Source organism: Hylobates moloch, unplaced genomic scaffold, assembly GCF_009828535.3.
Source record: "Hylobates moloch isolate HMO894 unplaced genomic scaffold, HMol_V3 SCAFFOLD_9, whole genome shotgun sequence".
Classification (NCBI taxonomy): domain Eukaryota; kingdom Metazoa; phylum Chordata; class Mammalia; order Primates; family Hylobatidae; genus Hylobates; species Hylobates moloch.
The window spans coordinates 104,270,136-104,287,927 of record NW_026652284.1 but is presented as its reverse complement, the minus strand read 5'-3'; the positions used below and the strand labels follow the sequence as shown (position 1 = coordinate 104,287,927).

General features: G+C 42.2%; 1 protein-coding gene across 1 annotated transcript in view; it reads right to left on the bottom strand.

Moving 5' to 3' along the window:
• Positions 1-17,792, bottom strand: part of FER1L6 (fer-1 like family member 6) — a 193,180-nt gene that overhangs the window by 129,273 nt on the left and 46,115 nt on the right. Inside the window, exons 7-12 of the mRNA XM_032758498.2 lie at positions 16,877-16,955; positions 15,115-15,271; positions 14,336-14,522; positions 12,754-12,946; positions 9,560-9,906; positions 4,190-4,298 (exon numbers count right to left, since the gene is read on the bottom strand). Coding sequence (XP_032614389.1) covers positions 4,190-4,298; positions 9,560-9,906; positions 12,754-12,946; positions 14,336-14,522; positions 15,115-15,271; positions 16,877-16,955 — 1,072 coding nt within the window. The remainder of the gene's footprint in view (positions 1-4,189; positions 4,299-9,559; positions 9,907-12,753; positions 12,947-14,335; positions 14,523-15,114; positions 15,272-16,876; positions 16,956-17,792) is intronic.

The window sequence follows — 17,792 nt, the reverse complement described above, 5'->3', positions numbered from 1 at the left end:
ATGGTCTCGATCTCCTGACCTCGTGATCTGCCCACCTCGGCCTCCCAAAGTGCTGGGATTACAGGCGTGAGCCACCATGCCCAACCGGTGATTTCTTAAAGAAATAAAAGTAGATCTACCATTCAATCCAGCAATCCTACTACTGGTTATCTACCCAGAGGAAAAAAGGTCATTATATCATAAAGACCCCTGCATGTTTATGTTTGTTGCAGCACAATTCACAATTGCAAAGATATGGAACGAACCTTAATGCCCATTGACTAATGAGTAGATAAAGAAAATGTGGTATATAAACACCATGGAAAACTACTTAGCCATAAAAAAGAATAAAATAATGTCTTTTGCAACAACTTAGATGGAGCTGGAGGTCATTATTCTAAGTGAAGTAACTCAGGAATGGAAAACCAAATACCATATGTTCTCACTTATAAGCAGGAGCTAAGCTATGGGTATGAAAAGTCATACAGAGTGGTATAATGGACTTTGGAGACTCAGAAGGAAGAGGGTACGAGAGGATGAAGGATAAAAAACTATATACTGGGTACGATGTACTCTACTTGGGTGACAGGTGCAGTAAGATCCTAGACTTCACCATGGACTTCACCATGGATGAATACAATTCATCCGTGTTACCAAAAACTATTTGTATTACAAAAGCTACTGATATTTTAAAAATATTTTTAAAAAGAATTCCAATACAAAAAATGGAAGAGGAGGGAATACTTCCAAACCCATTCTACAAGGCCAGTATTACTCTGAAACCAAAACCATACAAAGACACAAAAAAGAAAATTACAGGCCAATATCCCTGATCAATACTGATGCAAAAATCCTCAACAAAATACTAACAAACAAAATTCGACAACACATTAAAAATATCATTCAGCATGACCAAGTGGGATTTATACCAAGGATGCAAAGATAGTTCAATGTACACAAATCAATACGATACATCACGTCAACAGAATGGACAAAAGCCATATGATCATTCCAATTTATGTTGAAAAAGCATTTGATAAAATTTAACATCCCTTCGTGATTAAAAAACTCTCAAAACACTGAGTACGGAAGGAACATACCTCAATACAATAAAAGCAATATATGACGGACCCACAGCTAGTTTCACATCAAATAGAAAAAAAAACTGAAAGCCTTTCCTTTAAGACCTGGAACAAGAAAAAGATGCCCACTTTCATCCCTGTTACTCAATATAATACTGGGAGTCCTAGAGACAGAAATCCGACAAGAGAAAGAAATAAAGGGCATCCAAATAGGAAATGAAGTAGTCAAATAATCCTTGTTTGCAGATGATATGATATTATATTTGGAAAAACCTAAATATTCCACCAAAAACCTGTTAGAACTGATAAACAAATTCAGTAAAGTTGCAGGATGCAAAATCAACGTTTAAAAATTAGTAGCATTTCTATATGCCAACAGTGAACAATGTGAAAAGGAAATCAAGAAAGTAATCCTGGCCGGGTGCAGTGGCTCACGCTTGTAATCCCAGCACTTTGGGAGGCCAAGGTGGGCGGATCACAAGGTCAGGAGATCGAGACCATGGTGAAACCCCATCTCTACTAAAAATACAAAAAAATTAGCCGGGCATGGTGGCGGGCGCCTGTGGTCCCAGCTACTCAGAGAGGCTGAGGCAGAATAGCGTGAACCCGGGAGGCGGAGCTTGCAGTGAGCCAAGATTGCACCACTGCACTCCAGCCTGGGCGACAGAGCGAGACTCCGTCTCAAAAAATAAATAAATAAATAAATAAAGTAATCCCATTTACAATAGCCGCAAATAAAGTAAAATACCTAGGAATAAACTTAATCCAAGAAGTGAAAGATCTCCACAATGAAAACTATAAAACACTGGTGAAAGAAATTGAAGAAGACACAAAAAAATAGAGACATATTCCATGTTCATGGATTGAAAGAATCAGTATTGTTAAAACATCCACACTACCCAAAGCAATCTACAGATTCAATGCAATCTCTGTCAAAATACCGATGACATTCTTCATAGAAATAGAAAAAAATCCTAAAATTTACATGGAACCACAAGAGACGCAGAATAGCCAAAGCTATTCTAAGCAAAAAGAACAAAACTGGAGGGATCATATTAACTGATTTCAAATTATGTTACAGAGCTATAGTAACCACAACAGTGTGGTACTGGCATAACAACAAACACATGGACAATGGAACCGAATAGAAAACCCAGAAATAAATCTATTCATCTATAGTGAACTTTTTTTTTTTTTTTGAGACATTCTGCCTGTTTTTTTTTGAGTTGCGTTCTGTCACCCAGGCTGGAGTGCAGTGGTGCAATCTCAGCTCACTGCAACCTCTGCCTCCTGGGTTCAAGTGATGCTCCTGCCTCAGCCTCCCGAGTAGCTGGGATTACAGGCACACACCACCACGCCTGGCTAATTTTTGTATTTTTAGTAGAGACGGGGTTTCACCATGGTCTGGAACTCCTGACCTCATGATCCGCCTGCCTCGGCCTCCCAAAGTGCTGGGATTACAGCCATGAGCCACCGCACCTGGCCAGTGAACTCATTTTTTACAAAAGTATCAAGAACATATGTTGGGAAAAGGACAGTCTCTTCAATAAATGGTGCTGGGAAAACTGGATAGCCATATAAAGAAGAATGAAACCAGACCCCTATGTCCCACCATATACAAAAACCAAATCAAAATGGATTAAAGACTTAAATCTAAGTCCTCAAACTATAAGCTACTACAAGAAAACATTGGGAAAACTCTCCAGGGCATTGATCTGGGCAAAGATTTATTGAGTAATACACCACAAGCATATGTAACCAAAACAAAAATGGACAAATGGGATCACATTGAGTTAAAAAGCTGATGTACATCAAAGGAAACAATTCATAAAGTGAGGAGACAATCCACAGAACAGGAGAAAATATCTGCATCCTATCTATCTGACAAGGGATTAACAACCAGAAGATATAAGGAGCTCTAACGACTGTATGGGAAAAAAATCCAATAATCTGATTTTAAAATAGGTGAAAGATCTGAATAGCCATTGCTCAAAAAAAGACATCCAAATGGCAAACAAGCATATGAAAAGGCGCTTAGCATCATTAACCATCAGAGAAACATAAATCAAACTTCAATGATATATCATTTCACCCCAGTTAAAATGGCTTGTCTCCAAATAACAGGCTAATAACAAATGCTGGTGAGGATGTGGAGAAAAGCGAACCCCCACGCACTGTTGGTGGGAATGCAAATTAGTACAACCGCTATGGAGAACAGTTTGATGGTTCCTCAGAAAACTAAAAATAGAGCTACCATATGAGCCAGCAGTCCCATTGTTGGGTGTATATCCAAAAGAAAGGAAGTCAGTATATCGAAGAGATGTCTGCACTCCTATGTCCGTTACAGCACTATTTACAATAGCTAAGATTTGGAAGCAACCTAAATGTCCATCAACAGATGAATGGATAAAGAAAATGTGATACATATGCACAATGGAGTACTATTCATCCATGAAAAAGCATGAGAACCTGTCATTTGCAGCAACATGGATGGAACTGGAGGTTATCATGTTAAGTGAAACAAGCCAGGCACAGAAAGACAAACTTCACATGTTCTCACTTATCTGGAGAAGCTAAAAATTAAAACAAACTCATTGAGATAGAGAGTGAAACGATGGTTACCAAAGGCTGGGAAGGGTAGTGGGAGGCAGGGGAGAAGTGCAGATGGTTAATGGGTACAAAAATATAGTTTAATAGAATGAATAAGATCTAGTATTTGATAGCACAACAGGTGAGTACAGTCAACAACTTATTGTACATTTTTAAGTAACTAAAAGAGTGTAATTGGATTGTTGGTAACCAAAGAAAGGATAAATGCTTGAGGTGATAGATCCCCTATATACCCCAGTGGGATTATTACATATTGTATACCTACATCAAAATCTCATGTACCCCATAAATATATATACCTACTATGTACCCACAAAACTTCAAATTTAAATTTAAAAGAAAATAAACCTATCCTTTATATATTGACAGTAGAGTAGACAAGGAATTGTTCATCTCATTCTGAGATGCAAACCTCCACCAGAGTGCTATTATCTTCATAGAAGGCACTAACTCTTTTATTAAAGAAATAGATACTAAATCCATGCTGTGTGCCTGGCACTGTGCTTATCTGTACTTACCAATAGAAACTTCAAAGCTGATGGGTTTATCTCCAATCTTCCGGTCAATCATGGTAGCTTCAAAAAATGCTCCAAAGAGTAAAAATTCCTCATTTTTTTCTGGTACAATCTACAGAAAGAAAACAAAATTATTAGGCAGAATTGGCTTTTTCTCTCATTAGGAAGCTGCTTTGTGATGCTGGCGTCATCCAGCATAATTTATAAACATTTGGGTCTCTGTTTCAGCCTGAAATGGCACAGCGTTTCCCCCAAAATCAGACATGCATGAATCAGGATCTGCAAACTGCAGATCCAAATTTAGTCATTCATCTAGAATGATGCAGTCTCAACCTTCTGAGCTTCTACCTTAAAACAAAAATCCTTTTAACAAATAAACTTGGTATGCATATCTGTCTAGGATGCTGCTGGTGAAACACGGGTTTGGAATTACCTTTTGGAGATTGGGGTTTTAGAAAACAGAATATCAAAGACAAGAAACAGAATTACAGGATAAAATCCTTAGATTTGAGCATAACTTTATGGCTTACACAGGGTAGTCAGATACATTATGCTATTTGTTCCTGCTTGCAACCTTAAGAGGTCAAAATTTGGATCATCCCCATTTAACAAATAAGGAAACTGAGGGAACTAAGGCTTGAGGGTGTCAAGTAACTTTCCCAAGTATACTCACCATAGACCCAGTGCTCTTTGAACTCAAACATGTATTAACCCAATGCATTAACGCTGACCAGAATCAAACTTTACTTCACCAGATAAGCAAGCCCGTATAAAAGGAAACAGCAGATTAGTCACATGTATAAGCATTGGCCAATCATGTGTATCTAGGGTGGGCTACCTGCACTGTGGTTGCTGCTGTGAAGGGTACACAGGTCCCAGAATCACAGGTGCCTTCATATTAAAAAGGACCTTAGAGTTCATCTACTCCAACCTCCACCTTATACCTGAATAAACTAATGCTCAGAGATACTAAGCAGCTTCCCAAGGTCTCACACAGCAAATTAAAGTCAGCCAAGACTCAAGGCCTGGTTTCCAACAAGGCTGCCTTCTCAGGGAGCCCACAGTCTGGAAGACTAGACTATAACAAGTCATAAGACAGGAGTCATCACAAGGGAATACACAATTATTTGCAAATGACTCTTGTTGACAAGGAAAAGCCTGATGCTTCAGGGAGCAGATGTTGCTGGACCCACTGACACAGCATTACATTTCTGAGCTAAGAGGCTGAGTCGACTGGACCCATACATTCTGTGCTTCCTGGTTTTGCAATTGGATTAATTGAACTCTGCAGAAACAGCCATAAGGACAATCTAAAGAAATAAAGCAATTGTGGCCCCAGGGATCAAGAGCTCCATTGAGCTGAGAGTCCTAGACAGGTGCCTCAGAGAGCCAAAGGGTTTCCATATCATTAGGTGAAGGATAACCCCTTCTTTCATACAGAAGCTACTGTGGTGCCAGTCTTCCTAGGAAATGTTCCTTGTGACCAGAAAATGTCGAACAGGGTGAGGCTCAGTGCTGGATCTTAGTCAACGAACATACCCTCCTCCTACCACTCTATCTGCTGACTATTAACTAGCCTCCTATCTCACCTTCCTGAGGCTGAGTTTACTCTCTAGGAGGAGGTTAAAAACCACGGAGAGAAGCTGGGTGTGGTGGCCTATAGCATCAGCTACTCGGAAGGCTATGGTGGGAAGATCGTTTGAGCCCAGGAGTTTGAGGCCAGCCTGGGTAACATAGCAAGATCCTGTCGCTAAAAATAAAAACCACAAAACAAGGAACTACTAAGAGACCTGGAGGGAATGTAGGCCATGTAGCCGAGAGAGGAATTTCAGGATCCAAAGCCAGACAAACAAATCCTTCTTCAAATCTCAACCCTTCCACTCCCAGGCTGATTGACTTTAAGCAAATCATATCTATTCTCTGGGTGTCATGTTCCTCACCTGTGAAATAACCACCATCATTGGGCTTTCAGGGAGGAGAGGGGGCAGAAACGATATCATTCATGTTGAGCACCTAGTAAAAAGCCTGCACATATCACCATAAATGGCAGTCGAAATAAGTATTTCAGCAGGGCAGAATTGATGTCTTCATTCCACTCATCCTACACGGTTTAACTCAAATGTCTTTCCATTCTAGAAGCACATCTTGGCTCCTCAAGCTGGTAAAATGATGACAGGTAATGTTTACTGACCTCTTACTATGTGTCAGATATGGTATTAAGAACTTTGCCCACATTATATCCTGTAATTCTCACAACTACACCAGGAAAGAGGCACTTCTACTTTATTCATTCACAAACGATGACACTGCAGTCCAGTGAGATTAAATCTCTGCCCAAAATTATTAAGCATAACTAAGATTTATTGAGCACTATGTATGAGGCTCTGTTCTGAGCATATTTTCATATATTCATTTATCAAATCCTTAATAAGAGGCTGAGAAGCAAGAGGTTATTCTTGGAAATAAGCATAGAGAGGTTAAGTCACTTACTCAGGTTCAAATGCAGGCAATGTTTCTCCAGAGGCCAAGCAGTAACAACTGCACCATACTGCCACAATTTACATCCAGCTATCTTACTTGGGGGCTTAACATTTTAATAATTATACTTCACTCACTCCAGGAAATAATAGCACTTTATCTGTACCTCCTTAAAGCCCTTACCACTTTCTACTTCCTGTTACATTTATATTTCATACCTCTCCTTCTATATCATAAACTCCATGGAGTTAGGCTCTATTTTTATTCTTACCAATATCGAGGATGACATTTAAATAAGAAGCTAGTCAGTGTGTTCACAGAATTTTAAAAATGAACCCATTTTTAGATTGGCTATGATCTGTGAAAATTTGGCAGAGGGGAGATAAGCTTTGAGGGGTAATGGGGGTGAGTTGACAAAGCCAGCATCATGGGATCTCTCAGCTGTCCAGATGGGCAATGAAGGTATGGCTGCAGCTGGGGAGAGGGGAGATTGGAGCCTGAGAAGAGTTGAAAAAGAAGATGCTGCAAGAAAGGGGATCATCATGTTGATGAGGGTGAGCCATGAGCTGTTCAGGTGTGAGGAAGGTTGAAGCCCAGTGTGGTGGCTTTAAAATATATCCACAAATTCTTTGCTAATCTTCCCCTCAAAAAGTGAAACCTAATTCTCCTCCCTTTGAGGATAGGCTGGACTAAATGATTCATTTCTAACAAACAGAACATAGCAGATATGTCAATGTGTGACTTCTGTGGCCAGGTCATGAAAGACAGTTTCAGCCTTGCTCCCTCTTGGATCTGGGGAAGGCCAGCTGCCATGTCACAGGATCCTCAAGCAGTCTGTAGGAGGATCCACAGAATGAGGATGAGGCCTCCTGCCAAGAGCCAACAAAGAATCACAGTCTCCTGCCATGTGAGGAGCCATCTTCCAAGTGGGTTCTCCAGCCACAGTCAAACCTTCAGATCATGACAGCCCCTACCTCGCCCTTGATGGAAACCTCATGAGATCCTGAGGCAGAACCACTGAGCTATGCTATTCCCAAATTCCTCATCTACAGAGAAAATAAATGTTTGTTGTTTTAAGCTGCCAAGTTTTGAGATATGTTATCATGCAGCCGTAGATAACTAATAAACCCAGCAAGATACTGGCCACAAACAGAAGCCAAGACGAAGAGAGGAGGGAGGGGAAATAAGGGTTTAAATAGTGTCTGAATTTTACCTCTCTGTTACCTACTACACAATAGCCAAGATACACCCCCCACAGCCTGTAGACAAATGTACTTTCTACCCCACATAAGTTCCCAACTTCCCTTGCTTTCTGATAGAATCTACTTCAAGTGTCTTCATCAAAATATCTTAAAGATATTTCGACTTGGATTAAGAAAATATTTTTCTAGCCTCTTTCTACTTGGCAATCCTTGTTTAGAAAAGAATAGACAACTTCAACCCACAGCAGGAAAAACGACTGCAGGGATAGATGGAGATATCAGCTTAGGTAGCTACTAAGCCACCCACAGCTTCTGGTGAAATTCAAAGTTAAGTCTCCAAAGTTGGCATGTATTCTCAAGAAACACCCCTAAACACAATCCCATATAGATAATATAAGTTCTAACCACAACAAACTGGCGCACATGTTTTCAGATAATGTTTCCCAATACAGTATGTGAACTCAGAGGAGAGAACTGGGGAGGTCCACTAAATTTCCAAAGTCACAAACAGATTGGAAAGCTCTGAATAGCTGCTTCCTGGTGGTGGGAGAAAACCATAGCGACACTGACGACAACAACAACAACAAAGGCATTGCCTGCTTCCTATGTATGTGCTAAGAACTCTGCTAACCATTTTACATGCATTTCCTCATTTAACCCCCAAAGATGCCTATGGCAGGGTAACTATTAACTATCTCATTTTGTTGATGGTAAACTAAAACACAGAAGGGTGTTAGTGTCGGAGCCATAACTACAACCCACCCCAAGATTTCCAGCCCTGTGCTCCAACCTTTCCCCTACACGGTTTCTTAAGATTTATTAGATCCCAGCAACCGAAACAAATGCCTCTTCCAAGGCTAAGGTGACCTTCTGCTATACTCCATTGGACTCTCTAGTCTCTCCTAGAAATGAACAGCTCTGGGGTTTCGAGCATCACCTCCCTTCCCTACCCGAAATTATTGCCTAGTTGACCGAGAAGCATACATCTAGAGGCAGAATTAGCCAAGCTGGGAGCTGGAATCTACCTACCTCCGCTACTGACAAAACATGAAGCTCTTTCATTTGCTTAACTGCAAATTGCCATTGATAAACTAAACAGTAGAGAGAATATTCACCATTTGTATTCCTCTTAGAGTCTCATATCTCTTTCCCATAAGACAGAACCAGGCTGGGAAAGTGCTAACATGCTTCATGGTAAGTAATAAGCATTCCCTAAAGTTGTGATTTCCCGAACAGGTTTGGGGTAGGGGTGTAGGTTTCTCAATTTCTTATATCCCAGCTTGTCACCTACTCTTCCTCCTCTTCATTCCTCATCCAAAATTATCTCCCATCCGGAGCTTACTCTAAGCTAACACAACTAAACAAAATTAGGCCACAGATAGAGTTTAATCAATCCCGTACCACCCACTCCCACCAACTCCTCCGGAGCACTTTTATTTCTCTTTACTTGCGTTTCCATGGGAATTGTATTTGGGGGAGTGGGGGATTCAAAGGAATTTATCATAGGCAGATGGCTGTGAAGTGTGCAAGAGGGGGCAGAGGATCAGCCTCAGAACACAGGGCTGGGCCAACACAAATTTTTCAGGGGGAATAAGACATATTCTGACAACACCTTCAGAAACCTGTGACAGGGGCAGTCACTGCTCTGGTTCACCTCACAGGTAAAGTACCATAAAGCAGTGCCCAGACCTACCTCGGGGGGGACATCGAATGATTCCACCTCCACCTCAGTTGAGTTAGTTTTGTTTGAAGCCTGTTGGGATTTTCCGTCTTCAGTTTTGTCAGCCTTCTCTTTACCTTTGGAAGATTTGGAGTCTTTGTCCTTGGAAGGCAACTTGAGCTCCTTCAGGGCCTTGGAAAATTTAGATTCCTGTGCCCCTCCTGAGAGGATTTCCACAGCAATTTCTACCAAGATTCTGCCCCTGAATGACACACCTTCCCCAAAGCCTTCGTTCATTTCCTGGTAGTCATCCATCAGACTGTGGTTCCTGGGCGAGCCATACAGGTTAATCCAGGCAGGCCCAAAGGTGGGAAGAAAGCCTAGAGAGACCCCAGGTTTTAGTTATCTCATCATGTTTTTGCTTTATAAAAGTTGCACACATTCATTTCAAAATGTAGAATATCCAAGAAAGACAAAAGAAAATATTGACAGGATATCCCATCACCAAAAGACAACTACGATTGCCATCTTGCCATATTTCCTTCTGGTCTTTTTTGCATTCATGTTTACACTTGTTCACAGTTGTACTAATACCATAAATGCCAATCTGCATTCTGTTCTTTTCACATATTCATCAAATGCTTATTGATTCCCCCATGTTCTCCAGTAGGCTCTATGTTTAGTGCCAGGTACCATGCTAGATACTAAACAGAGCCTGCTGGAGAACAAAGCAGGTATAAACATTAAACATAAATATTTACAGTGCAAACACGATGGAGGAAATACACTTTGTGTTGCAAGAAAAAGTAACAGGCTGATGTAACATAGAGGGGAGTTAGGCAGGCAGAGAAGAGAGAGAGTGTGTGTTCTGGCTAGAGGGAGCAGCATGTGCCAGTTAGAAAGGAGCTTGGAGCTAGAGATGAACTCTGTGGGAGAGTTTGAAGAGCTAGGTGGGTCTTGGGGCCTTGATAAAAATTTTGGCCCTTATCCTAAAAACTACAGAAATGTTTCAAAGGAATTTAAGCAAAGATGTGACATAATCATATGTCTTAAGATCACTATGGCTGTTATATGAAGGGTTAGAAGAATGCATGTGGGCTAACTGGTTCGAGGACCACTTCATCATCAAAACTGAAGACCAGCGTCTTGAACCAGGGAGAAGGTAGTGGAGACTGAGACAGGTAAATGTTTCAAGATACGTTCTGAACATAGAATTTAAAAGACCTGGTGATTTGAACTTACTGCTGATGTATTTTCCCTTCTTAATACATAGTGTCTGAGAAAATGCACTGTCTACGGGAACATCTCCATGGCAACATCTCGATGACAGGCAGTACAGCCTGGTGGCTCTGAGGCCTGAGTTCAAATCTCAGCTCTGTCATGTTCAAGCTGTGTGACCTTGGGCAGTTTTTAAACTTCCCCGTGTTTCAGTTTCCTCACCTCTAAAAGGGAGATGTTAATAGTACCTGTCACATCTTTAATTTTGAGCCCCAGCTAATCCACTGAGCCAGCCAGGCAGAGGTCAGGTAAAAGAATTTCCACTCAGCATATGGCATTTTATTTCTCAAAATTAAAAGAAACTATCAATTGAGTGCTTCACGCAGGCCCTTAGGAAGTGCTAAGAATATAGGCTATTATTATGAAAAAGCAAATATATCATAATCTGCTTAACAATCCCCCAGTGTGGACAAGTAGATGTTTCCATATGTGGAAACTATTATCAATAGTTTTATGCCTACACATTTCCTATCCCCTTCTCCCATGGATTGGATTCTAGCCCTCCCTTGAGTAGACTTAAATATAAGAATATTGTATTAAAAAGGATAGAAAGATTTTATGGTCCTGATGTCTATATTTTAAATCACTGACATATATCTTCCTGAATGCCATCAAGATGTTCCTAAAAGGTTGTAAATAAAACATGTTTACATCTAACTGAGAATTGTATAGATGGGCCGAGGGTGCTTTCTGCATATAGCAATCTTGTGGCAAACACTTCCATAATGTAAAGATTTACACAAAGGTATTTATTTACTGAGGCCTCTCTATGGTATCTGTTAGGGACATAAAAATGTGTAAATCTTGTTCACTGCTCTTGACATGCCTTTAGTCTAATCAAGTAAAAAATTAAATTACATTAACTTCATATACAGATGGCATGTGATATATTTATTAGTGTATATATTTGTATATGTATGTGTGATTATATGTATGTAGATACACATGCATGTGCATGTATGTATGCAAAAAATATGTCAATTAATATAAATTTGTAGCACAGAGAAAGATTGCCTGGGAATTTAAAGAAGGGAAGGTTTGTTGGGCTTTTCAGAGAATTATCTACTAATTTGGGTTTTGCAAATAAAGAGCCATATACTGAGTGAAAATTCTTTTACCTGACCTCTGCCTGGCTGGCTCGGTGGATTAGCTGGGGCTCTCAGCTCCCACCCTGGCTCACAGTGTGCACAGTCAGTGCACCTCGCTGCTATTCCTGCACTCGCAGGCTCCCATCAATGGGTTGAAGACACAATTTTTGTTGGTACCATTTATCTTGTGGGCCATACTAAAATATGTAGTAGGCCATATGTGGCCCATAGACCTTAGTTTACCAATCTCTGATTTACCCTAAATGTCTCATTTTTCAATTATGGGAAGACTGACTTCCTCAAGGACACATAGCGGTGTTTGTGGAAGACCTGGGACCAGGAGCAAACCTCCTGGCTCCCAGAGCCTGGCTTCATCCATTGCCCTGAACCAACTCAAACCACAGACCCTACAGTAGCATGGAAAGTGCCTAATACATGGAAGGTGCTCTAACCCAGGGGCCCCTGACCCCCCAGAGCCATGGACCAGTACCCATCCTGTTAGGAACTGGGCCGCAAGAGATGAGCAGCAGGCAAGTCAGCATTACCACCTAGATCCACCTGTCAGATTAGCGGTGGCAATAGATTCTCATAGGAGTACAAACCATACTGTGAACTGCACATACAAGGGACCTAGGTTGCATGCTCCTTATGAGGAGGCTCCTAATGCCTGGTGATCTGAAGTGGAACAGTTTCATCCCAAAACCATCCCCCTACCCATTCGTGGAAAAATAGTCTTCCATAAAACTGGTATCTGGTGCCAAAAAGGCTGGGGACTGCTGCTCTAGCCCACCCCTTTTAAAGATGAGGGATCTAAAGCAAGCATTTTGAGACATTTTTCAAGTCAGATGGGTGGGACTTTACCTTTGTCTCCATCCTGTTCATTGGAGATTTTCTTCAGGTCAATGAAATGGGTTGCCAGTGCTACATCATTCATGCTGCCTTCATCCCACACCTGGATTTTCACCCTCCGACACAAGGGAGGGAACATTTCCTTGAAGATCACCTGTTCATGCCACACAGGATCAGCGCAGTTCTTCTGCACTGTGGTTCGCCCCTAAAAACACAGCCAGGAGGACATGAGTCATGGAAGGGAGTGACTGACTGCAGAAAACTCTTCAAACCAGCTGGAAGTATAAAGCGAGTTTTCAAAGATAACAAACCTGCTTCTGACACCCGCGAAAATCAGTTATACTCAGCGAACGTGACTGATGACCTGCTCTATGCTGGACACTGTGCCAGGTATCTGGGACAAAGTCACGTCACAGCCCTGCCCTCAGGAAGTTCTGATCAGCATATTGGGGAATGGGAGTTCTGTGCATCTCCAGGAATACAGTGGATGTAGTTACACCATGAGCTCATATTTTGTAGAAGTATGACCTTGTGTGAATCACTCTTCCAGTCTGGCCCTCAATTTCCTTGTCATAAAGTGGAGGTGATGTCTTATATGATCTCCAAGTTCAGCCCAAGTCAAAAATACTTCAGTGTTTACCCCTGCCAAGGGGACACAATCAGGGTAGGTCTGTATTTTAATGGCAGAGATAACATGTGCGTGAGTTGAAGCTTCAAAATCCAGCCAACCAGCTTTAATCTCTGACCATGTACACAGGCCCTGACACTTCCAATGGCTCCTGAGCAGGGAAAAGCGATGTCCAGGCTTACATAAGACAAGGACTACCTGAGGAGATTGTGGAACAGATCAGGAGGTGGATGGAAATTCTAAGACAAGGACTACCTGGGGGGATTGTGGAACAGGTCAGGAGGTGGATGGAAATTCTAAGACAGGGACTACCTGGGGAGATTGTGGAACAGGTCAGGAGGTGGGTGGAAATTCTACCAGACCTGGGGACTGAATAAACAGCTCAGAGAAGTAGCCAGGGGTGAGGAAGGATGCCTGTCTGCCTGTGTCCTAAACCACAATCCACCCATAGCTCCTTTCCATTTCCTCCAATGAAAAGTGAGTGAGTAACCCTCCCCTATTTCCCTGCCACATCTCGTTGCCTTTTCTTTTTTTTTTTTTTTTTTTTGACAGAGTCTTGCTCTGTCACCCAGGCTGGAGCACAGTGGTACAATCTCTGCTCACTGCAACCTCCGCCTCTCAAGTTCAAGCAATTCTTATGCCTTAGCCACCCAGTAGCTGGGATTACAGGGATGCACCACCATGCCCAGCTAATTTTTTGTGTGTTTCTGGTTGAGACAGGGCTTCGCCATGTTGGCCAGGCTGGTTTTGAGCTCCTGGCCTCAAGTGATTCACCGCCTCAGCCTGCCAAAGTGCTGGAATTACAGGTGTGAGCCACCTCGCCTGGCCCCATTGCCTTTTTGTGACAAAGCTTTTGCTTTCAAGGCACTTCCTAATTTTTATTAATTTGATTTGATTAAACATATCTTGGATAGAGAGCAGGGCCCTGGCCCAGGCCAGGCAGTGTTAGTGACAATGGTTCCTCACCATCTGCCCAGCAAAGGAGACCTCCACAAAGGGATCCACCAGGTCCTTACTGTCACCCACAAATGCCTTGGTGACGTTCGCCATGATGCTTGAATTCATTTTGGGCAAACCTTCTGCTTTGTAGAGTCTCACATAGAATCTGGCCCAGGGTCTCTCTGATGGAAACCCATCGGGGATCAAAAAGTTCCTTAGAGGGAGACAAAAACAAATGAAAAAGCTCTCTCAGTTGAAGAAGCAGAGAGAAAAGACAGGAGCAATTTGGAGACAGAAAGAAAGATCCCAATATAAGACAAATCTGAAAAGAGTAAGATTCATTGCTGAAATGAGTTTTCTTTATAGTGTAAATGACAGAGAATGGTATGAATAAAGTGAATGCAAACTCATTCAGGTCCTAGGATAGGATAAATACTGTCTCCCACTCTGAACCTTAAAAGAGGTGCATTTAAGTCTTCCCACATCACAAACCAGTGATTGAAATTATAATTCCTTCAAAGAAAACTCAGCTACATTCAGAAAAATTGGATAAGCTTAGGAATAGCTTGTCTATTATGAGTTATTATAGGAAGACAGACAGTTCTTGTCCTAGAACCTGACCTCCCGAAGGAGAGTCATACCTTAATAGGACACATCTTGGTGTCTCATAGAGCAGAATGCCAGGTGGCCAAGCTGAGAACAAACACGGTTCTCATGTACCCATAAGAAAAGTGGTGAGGGAGGGAAAAAAAGATTAAAATTGGACATATCATTTCTATGCACAGCCCAGGATGGACCTGTCTTACTTTTCTATTTGCTCCTCGGTGTCAGAAGTTTTAGGGCTGGTCTTCAAGACATCGCCTTTTCCCATCACGCTGATGTCACATTTCAAGTATCCCTTAGTGCCAGTCCTGATGTCACCAGGGTCTGTGAGCAGGGCCCACTTGTCGCAGAACTGATGACCTGTGAAAGCACCCTGACAGCTCACATCCTTCACAGATGGGCCCAGCAGCCCCACCCCTTTCTCTCCCATGCGCCAAGGCCTCCCAGGCTCTCCTCCCTCTGTTGCTCTGGGTGGTAAATCATCTCAGTTATTTCCAAACCTCATGCTGCTTCCCTCTTCCTTTCCCTCCTCTCCCTTTGCTTCCTACCAGTTCTCCATCTTTTCCCCCAATTTACCATAGATTCTTGGGAAGGCATTGACCTAGTAGAAATCACTGAGACAAGGTTCCGTCTTTGATGGAATAGGGGGACATTAATGAAGTGTAGAAGTCACATACGTATTATTTGCCCACAGGACGTAAATGTGGCTCCTGGGTCTTTTTGTTTGGCCTCACTGTGAGTCGAAACTTCCAAGATGGCTTACATAATCTAGACTTCTGGCTTTTCTTTAAAAATGGTAAGTTCTGGCAATACTGGCTTCACATTTCTTTTTTTTTTTTTTTGAGACAGAGTCTCACTGCGATGCCCAGGCTGGAGAGCAATGGCATGACCTTGGCTCACTGCAACCTCTGCCTCCTTTGCTCAAGCCATTCTCCTGCCTCAGTCTTCCAAGTAGCTGGGACTGCAGGTACGCACCATCACGCCCAGCTAATTTTTGTATTTTTAGTAGAGCCGGGGTTTCACCATATTGGCCAGGCTGGTCTTGAAGTCCTGACCTCAAGTGATCCACCAGCCTCAACCTCCCAAAATGCCGGGATTACAAGTGTGAGCCACTGCGCCCGGCCACTGGCTTCACACTTCTACATGACAGTAAATACCAAAGGCGCTAAGTAGCCACTGCCCTTGTATATGGAGCACAAGCCTTCCTGTCTCTTTTCCCAGACTCCACTGTTCCTTTATGCCTCACACTCAGGCTGCTGCACGCAGCTATGCTCCCTGTCTGGCCCATGCAGTCACAGGAGTTGGAATCCCTGTTGAAGATAGGGGGCCTTTCATAAAAAGACCTGTGCTGGCTCTTTTACTTATTTGCTCTTGACCTTGAACAAATTACGTTGCTTCTCTGAGTTTCTCTTTCCTACAAATCAGGGATAATAATAAGTACAGCAAATCCTTTGTATAAGGATACAAAATGCTGTAGTCATTATTATGAGTGAGACTCTTTACTAAGCATTTTGTGTATATTAACTTACTCAATCCTCCAACAAACCTATGAAGGAAGTAGTAAGTTATAATCATTTCTACAGATGAGGAAACTGAGGCCCAGAGAAGTTAAGTCATTTGCCCAAGGTTGCACAGCTAGGAAATAGAGTGGGATTTGAACCCAGGCAATCTGACTCCAGAGTCTGTATTCTTAGCTCCTATATTCCATTGCCTCTCCTGTCCATATCTCAATTGGACAGAATTTGTGTAAGAAAAAAACTCCCCAGAAGTAGACATATCAAATAATTTTATCATGAGACTGTAAAACATTTGAGGGCAAGAGTTATGTCTCATTCAACTTTGTATAACTGGTGCTCAGTGTTATTGAATGAATGGTCACACAGGTGAGTTAATGAATGGGATGACCTCCAGGTGCTATAAACCAAAGACAAGTGAGATTCAGATGGGGAGGTGATGTTTTCTTACCAGGTTGGTTGTACACAGTCCCCAGGTCTACTTTGAAAGAGCCAATCAATACACTTCCTATCAGCTTGTGGTGAAAGACCTGAGGAGAGAGAGAGCAGGGAGCATGGCAGATTTACCTTGAAGATAAGAGTCCTTGACCCTTGTCTAGCTTTGACCCTGTCTGGAGCACAGTGGAGTTTGGCCATCAAACCACAAGGCCGTAAAGGACCTCCAGAAGCCTCTCACCTTCACCTCTTGCTCTTAGCAGGATTTTAGCTAATCTTCCATAGAAGGATGCCTGACAACTCTCAGTGCCTGCAAGCTTCCTTTAACCAAAATAAACCTGAGTACAGCTTACCCTTCAACACCCATCTCTTCCTGCTGAAATTTTCCCTATCTTTCAGTACCTAGAACATGTCACCTCCGCCATGCAGTCCCCTCAAACTGAAAGTGTTCCTTTTCTCCCCTAAACTCCTGCAACTTTGGTCACAACTTTCTCAGATAACTCATCACATATTGCCTTGAATCATTTTAGGCACGTACAACGGTGAGAACAAAGGAGGTGATCACCCTCAATATTCTGTCTGATCAGGGCCAGCAGAGGGCCTGGCTTGGTTACAGCAGCCCATTTTCATGCTAATGCTCTCAGGATGAGGAAGTTCTAAAGGAAGGTGCAGAGCTGGTGCCAGGTTGAAAAGCCACAACATACGAGAAACTGCTGAAGAACCAGGAGAAAAGTTCAATCTTTCACCCATAAAAGAGAAAACTGGCAGGTGTGGAGAAAGGGCAATGGCAACTGAAGTGTCTTTAAATCATGTAAATGCCGTCATGCAGAAGAGAGAGTAAGTTCCCCTCTACAGTTCCCAAATAACAGGATGAAAGATTTCCGCTCAATATAAGAACAATGTTTATAACTGTCAGAACTTCCCAGCAATGG